This window comes from Ascaphus truei, chromosome 2 (genome assembly GCF_040206685.1).
Source record: "Ascaphus truei isolate aAscTru1 chromosome 2, aAscTru1.hap1, whole genome shotgun sequence".
Taxonomy (NCBI): domain Eukaryota; kingdom Metazoa; phylum Chordata; class Amphibia; order Anura; family Ascaphidae; genus Ascaphus; species Ascaphus truei.
Genome location: NC_134484.1, coordinates 408977746 through 408991908, shown reverse-complemented (window position 1 = coordinate 408991908; position 14163 = coordinate 408977746). Strand labels below are relative to the sequence as shown.

The 14163-nt window shown below is 40.6% G+C and overlaps 1 protein-coding gene across 5 annotated transcripts in view; it reads right to left on the bottom strand.

The window, feature by feature from the left end:
• The window catches only part of MINDY3 (MINDY lysine 48 deubiquitinase 3), a 129758-nt gene that overhangs the window by 88102 nt on the left and 27493 nt on the right, over positions 1–14163 (bottom strand). For all 5 annotated transcript variants that reach the window (XM_075587415.1, XM_075587416.1, XM_075587417.1 and 2 more), the window contains one exon: positions 3876–3946. In XM_075587415.1, coding sequence (XP_075443530.1) covers positions 3876–3946 — 71 coding nt within the window. The remainder of the gene's footprint in view (positions 1–3875; positions 3947–14163) is intronic.

Sequence of the window (14163 nt, the reverse complement as noted above, 5' to 3'; positions counted from 1 at the left end):
AAGGCAGGAGGCGGCGTGTGTTGCGCAAGAAATCAGTTGAAACTGATTTCTTGGCGCGACACGCGGGTCACGTGAGCAGTTCGCCCAATGAGGACGAACCAGCTTCGTGATGCCCCTAGGAACGCCCCCTTCCCCCCCCACGGCCCGTCGACCATGGAATGCACCCGCTTTCCCACAGCCTCTGCACGGGCGAAGGCACCATTGCCCGGGCCCAAGCCCAAGTCATACGAGACAGCAAAAGTATGGATCAACAATTAGCCTGTATATAAAAAAAACATTTTACCAACGAGACATTAAAAACTACCTGCTTGATTTGTTTCAAAATGGTTTTAACCACCTACATTTAACCTGCACTATTAAACATGCCACTGCCCTTTGTTCACTTTGGTGCTAGCAGGGACAGCCCCAATTGTATTGGCAAGTTATTTTTAATCAGATAAATGGGACTACTTCTTGGTAACCTGATGCATTAAAAGGAGTGCAATGGTTCAATAAATGGGGCAGATTGTATTTGAGCATACAAATATTAATCAACTCCAGGAGCTCTTGTAATTCAGACTGAATTTTTCCAGGTCTGGCAGATATCCACCAAATTAGTGACATAATAAAAGCCTTTTCTAAAACCAAATTTACATGTATGCATTGTGTTCATGTATTAGTTTGATAAAAAGGGGTTTAAAAGTATTTGAGGAATGCTTATTGTTTTTATTCAGCAATATGTAAAGCATGGTTATCAAATACAGTATATTGCAGTAGGAATCTGTCTGGAATAGGTTTATTTACCTGCTCGGTTTGTGTCTGATCACTGTTACAAACAACCACAAGGATCTGCATTATAGGTACAAACTGACCATAACCAGGCTAAATCATGTTATCTATATAACCATATTGTATCTCACAAAGCAAATTATTTTCCATCATTTCCCTACAGTATATGGTTGAAACCAAAATGCCGAAATCATATGTGGTCTGGCTATTGCTAGACAGCAGCTTGATACTCTTCCTTTCTTCATAGCACCTCTCTTTTCTCCTGAAACAAACTGGCTATACGTTTGTTTTTAAACAAACTCCTACACCTCCTCCCCCTCCCCAAAACCCGCTTCTATCCTCAAATTCTTCACATTTACTGTATTATAGCACATATATCTACAGGTACTATACTATAAACATTTAACACTATCAGTTATAATGCAGGAAACAGGTCTACAAATACCACACTAACATCTGTTCCTTAGGCAAAATTGTTCAAGAGTTTAGGCATCTTCTTTGTAAAATGCAAAACATTTCTCTTAAGAACGTGTGAAATTGTTTCACAAATGGAGCAGAGAAACGTAGAATTTTAAACAAGCAAATACCTCTCCATTTATAGAAAGCCCAGCACGATTATGCTGTCAAACTCGAGGCATTGTAATAAAAGGACATTTTTTCACATATATACGTCATCACCAAATATGTTCAATGGATACCGATCTGCTTAACTGGTTGAGTGCAGTGCTTACATTACGCCTCGTCCAGCGTGAAAGCGATCGCGCTGGCGCTCGAGAGCCGTGACGTCAGGCACTCATGCTGCTCGGGCGATTCCTGGCCTGCTAGTTGTGTGCGTAGGGGGCGTGCCCGTGACATCATGTGAGCGGTTCTCCCTCATTGGCTGAACCGCACACGTGACCAGGGCAAGCGGGACAAAGACACTGTTTTTTGTCTCTGCACGCATTGTGCCTCACCACGCACGCGCGCAGTATGGACGCTACAACCGAGTTTCATTGTTTTGATTGCGCTCTCACCCTGGAAGAGGCCTTACAATGCAAGATACCAACACAATACATTGTTTCATACTGTACTTCTCCGCAATATTCATCTTATTTAACAAAACTAACCAACCCAGCATTTGTGCTCTTAACAGGCTTTATAGTTGTTGATTTCCTTTTTTACATTTTTTTTTTTTTTTAAAGCAGCAGCAGTTTTAGCTCAAACAGCGGTTCCTCCAGAGTTTATCTATGGTCCCCGTTGAACCTCTGGGGACCCCCTCTCCTGGTACCAGTGTAACAAAAAATGTCTAGACTCAAGTCAGACTCGCTCCAGCAGAAATTCGAAAGTGGCGACAGCTTATTAAAAAATATCTTTCTTTGGGGAGGGGAAATTGCCGCTTTCAGAACAATAAATTAGTAAATCACCTTAACAAGCGTGCAAGACTTAGGCTTACATTCCATAATGGTGCATATGGTGAAAGTGCTCTAAAATTTTAGATGAAACTTGAACATACATACATACTATCAACACCTGTAATGAATATGGCAGAAATTAAGTATTTTAATCAATCTGGCACACGAGGGGTTAACGGTGGTTAAAAATTGTCATAAAATTACAAGATTTTTTTTTATAGCCTGTCAAACTCCACCAGGCCAAGTTTGTGTGTTGATCCAGTGATAAGAGAATCTTCAGGAAACATCTGGTTTTGCAAGTGGGGGGATTGAAATATGGCTTCCCTGACACTAGAATAAACGTATTATAAATGTACCTTAAAAGGCATTCGTTAAAGGGCTCTGCAAATACCAGCGATTGGTGCTAAGAAGGTAGTCCAAAAAGTGTGTACATTAATCAAATGCAAAATCTCCTCAGCAAGTAGCAATAACAGCAAATAGATATTTGTAACCGTTGCGATTTCATGAATCAAGTAAAAAAAAAAATAGTTTCTATGTATAATCTCTGATATCTGTTTCTCTTGCAAAAATAAGACATTATGTGGTCAGATTTTATATTCAGGCGAGTATATTAGGTACAAAGACACAACAGTGAAAACTGTATCAGCTAGACAGCTGTGTGTATTAACCGGTGTTCCATATACAAGTCATGTGCTCACAGGTGTGCCATACGTGACAACACTGTAAATTCAAATAGAAAAAATATTTCATACAAAAGGAAACCTAGTACAAAGAATCAGACCCCATCATCAGGGTTACCATTCTTAGTAATCAACTTAGAGCACTATGGAAATCATCACTTATTTGCGAAAGCAACACTACAAGCAAATTATAGCTGTCAATCACATCCTCTCAGTATATTCAATTTTCTGTAAAAATGACAACGGAAACTTCAAAGCATGATAAAAAAAAATCCTTTTTGAAAGCAGAATATGGAAATTGGTCAAAAATAGCCTTTGTACCAGTACTGTACAGTTTTGTCAATGTTACAAACAAATTACCGGAAATAATTACAGTATCCTAGTTTACGTTCCAGCTAAACAAAATGACACTGAATAGCAAAACACAGAAATGCACAGAACTCTGTCTGGGAATCTTCATGCGGAGTATTGCGCCCATTCTGGGGGTGACTGCCCTTTACCTCCAGAACAGGCACGATACCCCACCTCGTGCTTTGATGACTCCCGGCCTCTGTTAGTTAAAAGTAGTTGTTTAACCACAAAACAAAATATATCTATGGATTACATTAAATGTGTTCTTGCAGGCATTATATTAATACTTATGCAGGTTCAATTTGCAATAGCAATGCTTTTGAAAAAATGCACTTAACACCCTCCTCCCCCATTACAAAATGCAGCATACCGTTGGTTCATTCATCTAGAGTAGCACTCACTGAACTTGTTAAATGTAAGGACCATATAAGCAGAAAAGAGCAAGCACTGCATCCATCACGTTTCAGTACAGGCGTTAACTTGTGTGGTGTACTTTGAAAATAATAGAGACTTGAAATACTGTATGATGCGATGTAGTCCCTCAGGATTGTTCTCTGACTTCAGACCTAGAAGTCTAGTCTTAGGAAGCTGTAAATAAATTACTCAGGAAAATGTAATCGTCTTTGGCAACATGGATTGAACCTATTGTTAGAGTGCAGGAAGAAAGAAAGAAAAAAGAGCTTACCTTGCAGTATTGTAAGGATTCCATTAATGTCAGGAAACCCACATTTGTGTGGCTGTGTATACCAAGAAGTTCTGTTGGATAAAAAGGGGCAATAATAATTAGAGGTCTAGAACAAAACAAAAAAAAATTATTCACCTAAAAAAAATAGCACAAACTATCAGTAAGCACCACAAAAAAACATTTTCAAAGATTAATGTTAGAGATGGGTGAATGCAACAACATTTGAGTCACAAATTCCTTGCAGGTTTTTTTCTTTTAACAAAATGCCATTTGCAGCAGGATATTCGTAGGCTTTTGGACAGCTCAAATTCAGGCGCGTGCTCCTGAAACCGCCATTTTCCCTTCATACAAATGTTATAACATCCATCTGCGTATGTTCATACTGTACATTTGATCCAGAAAAGACCTCTATTTTAATCTAGTCCCAGGTGCTATCCTTCGCTCCCAAAACCTCCCTCCAAGCAACTTGTGGAGCGACACTCGTGTCACCTGAGATACATACGAAGAGGAGTCATTACAATATACTTCGCATGCCCTATTATATCTTTGAGCACGTGTCTCTCCATGTGTTTGAAGGCACATTTCAGGGGATAGATATTATATATAGAGCACTTGGGACCCTAGTAAAATAGGTTTCTCGCTCAACTCAAGCCGTGATATTCCGCGGCTGTGAAATAACGCCATATTCGTGGTGAATTTGAAAGTCAGCAAAAGATTTGCCCTTCTCTACTTAATATTTATTAAAAAACAAATTTTCTTCAAAAATGTGATATTTTTCCAAACCTTCCCCACCCCCCACACAATATACAGAATGCTGTAGAAGCCATATTTAAAGGAGCCGCTCCATCTACTTTTCATTTTCTATATCCCACCATTTTTACCGGGTGAAAACTTAGCAGTCACCTTGAGCAAAAACATAACTTTCAGCTCTGGGCTGTAAACCAAGAAGTTGAGTATTTATGGAGAAAAATGTGAGATGTTGGTTAATTCAGCATCTTGAAACAAGGAAGTGGGAGGGAGAAAAGCACTGGTCCAATACAGGCATACCCCGCATTAACGTACGCAATGGGACCGGAGCATGTATGTAAAGCGAAAATGTACTTAAAGGGAAGCACTACCTTTTCCCACTCATCGATGCATGTACTGTACTGCAATCGTTATATACGTGCATAACTGATGTAAATAACGCATTTGTAACAGGCTCTATAGTCTCCCTGCTTGCGCACAGCTTTGGTACAGATAAGGAGCCTGTATTGCTGTTCAGGACGTGATGACAGGCGCATGCGTGAGCTGCTGTTTGCCTATTGGGCGATAAGTACTTACTCGCGAGTGTACATAACGCGGAGTATGCATGTACAGTGGACTAGAATCTGCATTTGGCTCCATAATCACTGGATACTTGATTGTGAATTGCTATATACTACAGAAGCCTATAGTCCCTACTTCTGAAGTCACACCAACGCAATGTAAAGTTCCACCAACTGAATACTTTTCAAAAGTTTGTGGTCTTCATCCTGAAATTTTGGCTGATCTTCAAATTCAGTAGATGCTACACAACAAATCATCATCCTGTTCTACCATTGACATCACTTCTGCAGCATCTGACAACATCCCTCTAATGCTGCATGCAGCTCAAACAGGTTCAAAGTGAGGGGTAGTCATGCTACTTACGAATGTACAGTATATGCAAGACTGACCTACAGTGCACACAACATGTACTTCATAGTAAATGGAAAGGAAATAAGGCCAACACTAGTGACCCAGTGCCATTGGAAGCCATGCATGCTCACGCCATCACACTGCCTCCACCGTGTTTTAAAATTATGTGGTATGCTTCGGATCATGAGCCGTTCCAAGCCTTCTCCATACTTTTTTCTTCTCATCATTTGGTACAGGTTGATCTTAGTTTCATCTGTCCAAAGAATGTTGTTCCAGAACTGGGTTGGCTTTTTAAGATATTGCTTGACAAAATCTAATCTGGCCTTTCTATTCTTGAGGCTTATGAATGGTTTGCACCTTGTGGTGAACACTCTGTATTTGCTCTCGTGAAGTCTTCTCTTTATAGTAGACTTGGATAATGATATGCCTACCTCCTGGATAGTGTTCTTCACTTGGCTGGATGTTGTGAAGGGGTTTTTCTTTACCATAGAAAGGATCCTATGATCATCCACCACTGTTGTCTTTCGTGGACGTCTAGGCCTTTTTGTGTTGCAGAGCTCACCAGTGCGTTCTTTTTTTCTCAGAATATACCAAACTGTTGATTTGGCCACTCCTAATGTTCCTGCTATCTCTCTGATGGATTTTCTTTTTTTTGGCAGCCTAAGGATGCCCTGTTTCACTAGCATTGAGAGCTCCTTTGACCGCATGTTGTGGGTTCACAGCAACAGCTTCCAAATGCGACTGCCACACCTGGCATCAACTCCAGACCTTTTACCTGCTTAATCGATGATGAAATAACGAAGGAATAGCCCACACCTGTCCATGAAACAGCTTTTGAGTCATTTGTCCAATTACTTTTGGTCCCTTGAAAAAGAGGGGGCTACATATTAAAGAGATGTAATTCCTTAACCCTTCCTCCAATTTGGATGTGAATACCCTTAAATTAAAGCTGATAGACAGCACTTTAAGCCCATATTCATTATTTAACTGTAACTTGAATTTATTTTGGTACACAGACGAAAAAACAAAACTTGTATCGGTGTCCAATTATTTCCGGACTTAACTATGTATTTTTTTTAGTTTTGTGACCAAGATAGACTGAACAGTGACCTATTTGTCTCCTCTCTCTGCTACTCACAGGGGGGGGGGAGGGGGATGGATGGTTCAGGAATATATATGGTCCTCTTTGAAGATGACATTCAGGGCCTCTAGTAAGTCTGGGTACTGTCACAAGACCTCCATAATATACACATTTTATTGGGCCAATAACTATCCCAAGTTAAGCCCTGCTTGACAATTTACACATCAACATGCTCGTGGATTACATCACTTTTAGACAAACACACAGAACAGGCTGGGGTTATTCTGGCCCGTCACCAAAAATAGTTTCAAGTTAAACCAAAAACATATATTTTTAAGATGCAACTTGTAACTCAAATTAACCTTGTGTGTGCTGAAGTAGTAGTATACCGAATAGAGATAGGGCCTGTCGTCACAGCAAGAATATAAAAATACATGGTGTTAAAATAAACTTATGCATGACAATTTGGCTCAAGTTTATAACTCCGACATAAATCGGATATAAGTACAACATGAACTTTCTCATGATTTTCACCTGCTCATTATTTCATTGCCATCAGCTGTTGCAATGGCAATCTGTAAGTGGAAGTGGAAGGAGCCATTTTAGGTTCCCACAAAAGGCAAATTACAAGCCACTGAGGTCTCCAAGTTGAAAATAGAGTGGGGTTGCTTTGTAATTTAAAGAGACATTTTTTCTTATGGGGAGTAAAGCAGATTGCTGCATTAAAGAGATTTTACAAAGCTAAATAGTTATGTTACTAATGTCCACACAGTCAGGCAGCCAACGTGAGTTTATTGCATGGACATCTATTTCAGTTAAACTACCTTAAAAGCAGTCTTAAAAAGAACCGCAACATTTATAATGGTTTCATGGAGGACACGTTCCAAAAACCATGAATGATCATGTTAAGATTTACTACAACAAAACATTTCTCTGCAAACAGATGAGCTGGAAGCCCACATTATATAATCAAGCTATTTCATCAGCAGATAAAAAGAACAATCTTTAATTCGGCTTTCTCGTTTTCAAATGTCTTTGGTGTGGAATATTACATGTAAACATCTCTAGTACTTGAAAGGAAAAATACGTTTAATTACGGTAAAGTGCAGACAGTGAAAAATTGCAAAAATGAAGGTTTCTGCTCTGCTTTCCTAACTATACAAAAGTGCTCAGTAAGGTCAGCCAGCTCTTTAACAGCTAGGCAATTTTCCAAAGCCTATAGCAAAGGTAAAAAAAATAAATAAAAAAAAATAGATTTACACCCCGTTACTGCCATCTATTGGTCTTTAAACAGATGGTCCTCACAATGTCAACACGGACATACAGTACAGTAAAAAAAAACGTGCACAGGCTCCAGGTCTAGCAAAAGTGCCTTTGTAGCAATAATATATAATATAATAAAAGGAGTTGACACCGGGAAATAAGGATTAAAGGGCCATGCAGTAACAGAGTGATAGCGGATTACTGGGGGTAACAAGAGGGGAACACAGTGGGGACAAATAGTTATATGAAATCACTAAGTCCCCCTAGCCCCGGCTATGCCCGGTGTGGAGTACCCTCTACTCACGATGAAACACCGCCTTGATCCCCCTCCTTCCAGCTGCTGCCCTGACGCTGCTAGAGGCGTCTCCTTTAGGCATCCGGTGGTGAAACAGATCCTCTCAAACGGTAACAGAAAAAGGTAAGGATGGAATATCCAACCGCTCCATAACACAAAATATAGGCACTCACCAGCAAAAAGAGGTTAAAAAAATCAGCTTTAATGAACTACATAAAAAACAAAAAAACAAACAGTACTAACTACTCTCCCACGCGTTTCACGCCCACTGTGGCGCTTTCTCCTGTTTGTTTTTTTGTTTTTTATGTAGTTCATTAAAGCTGATTTTTTTAACCTCTTTTTGCTGGTGAGTGCCTATATTTTGTGTTATGGAGCGGTTGGATATTCGATCCTTACCTTTTTCTGATACAGTACATTATGTGAAGGAAAAGTTTTGCATTGCTTGAAAGTCAATTCGTGTACAATAGTGATGTACCGAGTACCCGGAAATTACACGGTGCTTTTTCAGCTACCCGGACCCTGCAACTGAGAAGTGGGCCCGGCGCCGAGTAATGTCAGACTAGCTGAAAATACATCATCACTAACTTGCAGCCGGCGACGGAGAGTGGGGAAGACAAGTGGCAACATCTGGGAACAGCAGCATAGATCCTATGGCGGTGGCAGCAACAAAAGTCTGTGTTCAGCCGGCGTGGGATCAGCAGTGATACCAGTGTGAGCCGGGGAACCATGTGACCGAAGCAGGAGCATTCCTATTACACAGCCTGCTGTCCAATAGGAACGCTCCTGCTACAGTCACATGGTTCCCCGGCTCACAACACTGTGTGCTGTATTCCTGCTGATCCCACGCCAGCTGAACACAGACTTCAGTTGCTGTCACCGCCACAGGATCTATGCTGCTGTTCCTACATGTCGCCGCGGTCTTCCTCCACTCTAAAGGTAAGTGCCGTCTGGGTAACCGGGTACCCAGCCAGGTAGAACAATTGATTTTGCCCGTTTTTAAAGTAGGACCCGGTACAACACTAATGTACAATGTTTCTAGTACAAAACTGCAGGAAAAGGTATTGCTACTGCCATTCCCGGCCGAATCAACATCGTTGGATGCACATAGAATCTACTCTACCCAAACCATTAGCATTGCCTTCCCTTCTCTGGGGAGCCAAGGATAAAAGTGGGATTTCCCCAACTATGGCCCTATAAATCTGTCTTTAAGAACATGTCAGTCTACATTTAATGTACAGTCCCATACCTTCTAAGCTAACCCCCTCTTTTCAACAATCCTCAATTTCCCCCTGGCATGAACACTAAGGGGTCTATTTCTTTTAGCTGTTCTCGCAAGGCTATTCAGAAAGCCTCGATAAGTTGGTTAAATCGTGAGGGAAAAGCATTTTCTCGCGATTTCTGGCTCCTGGCCAAACACATCATGCTTTAGCCGGCGAGAAGCCCAAACTCGCAGCATTTGCAATTCTAGTAGCCTCGATAATCCCATCAGGGCTCTGGAATTGCGATTTTATCAAAGATTCTTCTGGGTTGTGAGAGAGGGCTTAGAAAAAAAAATACATTTCTCCTGCATCGGATTGATGCCGGGGGTCTCCGGAGCCGATACATTAATATCAGCACCGGAGACCCCCGGCATCAATCCGATGCATTAAAAATGCAATAACAGACAGCTTCATTACCTTAGCGGCTAACCGCAAAAGCAATGAAGGGGTTAACTACCAGTGCCATGTTTATTGTGGGTAGCGAGGGTGGCTGAAGGTGGTATTTGGCCCGTGGTGGGTGTTTAGGCCTTGCGGGGGGATGCGGGAGCAGTTAACCCCTTCATTAACTCAGCGGTTAATACCGCTAAGGTAATGAAGGAGTTAACCCTTCTGCTACCCACCCGCCAGATACCAACTTCACCCATCCCTGCTACCCACAATAAACAAAAACAAAATACAAACACAATACTAAACAATACACATATTGATTGCCAGTGTGGTTACCTATGCCCTCAATGGGAGCAAAGATGGCCCCAATGGTAAGGAATGGGCACCCTCTCTAACCCCAACAACCATTACATTACAATAATGGGCAAAATTACTATTATTCAGATATGGATAGTAGTGCATTTGCACAGTCAAAATAAAACATTAGCCAGCAGCATAAAGTAAATAAAACGTACCAGTTTTACGTTTTGTTAAGCATATGTTGTCATCTCAAAGAGAGGTCCTTAAATCCACATAGTTGCCATCGCATGGTACTGCAGCCAATAAAATGTAGGACAATCCGATTGGTTCCAGCACAATGTGACATGTCCCATTACTTTTTTTAAAGGATGTGACATTACTTTAAGGGATATTTGGGCCTGTATTAGGTGTTTATTACTAGCTCTGGGTGTTATATTATCTAATAAAACAAACTAACGCCATCTTTAGCTTCATTAGTAGCACACATATGCCTACACGCCGCTCTCCATTTTTAATTGATTAATTTTAATTGACTATTTTTTCTTCTCTTCGTCGTTGTTACTCCCAAACATATATATTTTAAATTATACCAATAAAATGTATTTTATATACTTGAGGGTGTTCTCTAGTGCCGCACAAGGGGATTCTCCCTTAGTAAATATATTACATTTTGTTCCCCGCGAGCACCACCCCACTTTTGTTTGGGATTCCACTTATTTATTGTTTGCCCTCCAGTACGTTGAGTAGGGTGACACCACGCCCTAAAAAGAGTAACTTTGTTCTCCTCACTTACAGGCCAGGCTAACATGCTACATTCCAGGTATCTACTGCCGATGAAACTGCCCTGGGACCAGTCTAAGGCTGCGCTTATAGTGCCGGTGACAAGACCTCACGTCAAAACAAATGCATTGCCGCCGTTGTGTTCGCTTATAGTAAGCGCGACGGAGCGACGGCTTGGTCGCGATCGCTGGAAGTCATCTCAATTTGATTTTTCCAGCGACTGTAGCCGGACGTCGCCGGCACTATAAGCGTAGTCTAAGATGCTTTTCCAGTACCTCTCCAATGTTTATACGGGCAATGTTGTGCGTTTACTGATCTCTTGGTGCAAGGGAGCACAAACTGTTGCTGCTGCGCCCCCGTCTTCCCCGCCTGGATGCTCTCACCCACCCCCCCCCTCCCTACCGTAGACCTGCGTCAAATCACACTGCAGGGTCATGTCACGTCACCCACAGCGTCATTTGACTCGCATGACGTCACGACCCCCTCGGCGTAATTTGATGAAGCGTTGCCATGGCGAAGGGTCACAGAGCGCCTGAACCTCAGTAAGTATAGAGTTGCAGAGGCCTCACGCGATCCCCCGGCATTTCATTTAAATGCCTTAGAGAAGAGCACGGGGCCTCTGCAACCTCCCACGCTTCCCCCAGAAAAATCACCCTTCCCCCAGTTTGCGCACCGCTGACTTAGTGTATGGAGGAAAACTCCTGACAGCGTGAAGGGGCAGCTCCCCCTGCATGTTGTGTTTTTAATGGATTTCTTCACAGCAGTAGGGAGTCTAATTTTACTTCTAGTTTTGTCCTTGCGCACTGATTTAATTTTTTTACTTCACAAAGAACCTCATGTGAAAAGATTAAAATAACACCATTTATACGCTGCATGGGGAAAAGCTCCATCTGGTGGAGAAAGTGCAAAAGTGAGAATAAACAGCAGGGCAGATGAACACTACTGTAGACTTTTAGCCTTATATAAACATTAAAATAAAAACAGCTGAAAACAAAATTATGTTGTTAGTAATCGGTTTTAAAAAGGCATCACTTGGAGCTCACTTTAAAAAAAAAAAAAAAAAAAGTCACGTTTGGGAAACTGGACCTTGCTTTCAAATAACGGAACACTGCTAACAGAAAAATGTATATTTTAATATTTTTTAATTGTAAATAAAATAAATATAAAGGTTGTGTTCGACCAATCTGAAAATTGGCCTAACAAATTATGTGTACACGTTTACATTACAACCCATTAGCAATTACCTATTTATGTTTAATTCTGAAGTACTATAGCAGAATGCAGAGGAAGGGAAACCTGACCAGAAAATATTATTCTGGGAACATACGACTCATCAAGTGTCGTGGCCAGAATTCTAAACGTATAGCTTATGGGAATATTTTGTAATCAGATAGATCAATCTGAAACGTGGCACTGCTTTGGTCCCATTTGTGGTCTGATACTGTGTCCCATCAGACAATGTAAAACACAAACATCTTCTCCACTTCATAATTGGTGTTGCCAGGTGTCCGGTTTTGAAACGGACAGACCGGTATTTTACCACTGTGTCCGGTAAAAAATGAGAGGTAATACCGGACATGTCTGTGTCCAGCATTCTCTCTCTCTGGATGTGAGGAGGGCGGCCGGGAGTGGACAGAGACATGCAGCAGGTGGTGGTGAGGAGGGAGGGGCACGAGAGGATGGGGGGAGGGGGCGCAAAAATCTTGGAAGTAGTGGGAGAGGAGCATTAATATCAGTATTGCTCGCCATGTACAGTATGTCTGCAGGTATGTTTTTTATAAATAATCTGACCGTTATGTAATTTTTTTAAATTTCCCTCCCAGTTTGCACCAATTTCATATTTTATTTTGTAAAAAAATCCTGAGAGGGCGCTTAATCCCCAAACCCCACCCCAGATTTTTGTTTTACAAAATACAATATGAAATGGTGCAAACCGGGAGGGAAATGTAAAAAAAAAAAAAAAAAAAAAAAGATGAATGGTCAGTTTATAGATAACATACATCCCCACCGACTTTGAGCGTGTCACATTTTTCACCACTTTGTAAAGTATTTTGGGAGGAGCCACCTGGCAACCCTATTCATAATACATAAACATCATCATGCCATGCTTGAGTTACTTTTTGTTGCAAATATGGTGTTCTGCCCACAGTAGAGTATATTCTGGGCCTGGTTAAGACTAAAAAATTTATGGAAGAAAAAAATATATATTAATGTTTTACAAAACTTTTTTTTTATTTTTTAAACATCCGATCTCATAAGGGGAAAATGAAATTACTTCCCGACTCCAAATCTTGGCAATTACGCCCTGGATCAACATCCCTCCCATGTTTATTTATTTGGTATATCCCTTTATACCTTCCCTTTCTAAAAAGATGTCCAACCTTTATTGAAGATATTTATTGTATCTGCCATCTCAGTCTCCATTGGTAATGAATTTCACATTTTACCTGCCCTTACTGTAAAGAAGTAATGAAAGAAAAAAATTGTGGAAGCGCAGTCAAAACTGTACCGGTAAGAAAACACCTTTATAATATATTGTGTCAATATAATCACAATCAATAACAACAATTGTCAAAGTAAAATCAAAAGATAATGATAAAAAAAAACAATGGAAATAGGTGCATTACTGAGAGGCGATCAAAGCAAGTTCATGCTAATTGAATGTCAGAGGGGTAACACCAAGAAAACGGAAATGAATGTGAGGGGAATGAATGACCCAAAAGACGGAGACAATTGCCTATTTATTACCAAATTTAACGGCGCTTCCAATGAAATTAGGAAAATTTTAATGAAACATTGGGGGATTATTTTAAATGATCCCATTATAGGTAAAACACTTAAGAATAGACCTGGGATTGTTTATAAAAGAGCAAAAAATTTGAAGAATGTTTTAGCACCTACTGTGTTGAGGAAAGGTGGAAATAATTTGATTAAGGAATTGAACCCTGTTAATATGTGGTTACCTTCATGCCCAGGTGCTTGCTATAAATGTGGACGCTCAAACTGCTTGACATGTAAACATATTGTTAACAAGAGTATTGCATTTTCATCAAACGTTACAGAAGAAGTATTTAAAAAACAAATTGTAATACTAATTACGTTGTCTATCTGCTCACCTGTCCCTGTGGCCTCTATTATATTGGGCGAACTAAAAGAAGTTTAAAAGAACGCTTCACGGAACATAGAAGGAATATCCTAAAAGGTTTTCTTGGCCATGGGGTCTCAAGACATTTTCTTACAACCCACAATAGGAGCATTGAAGGA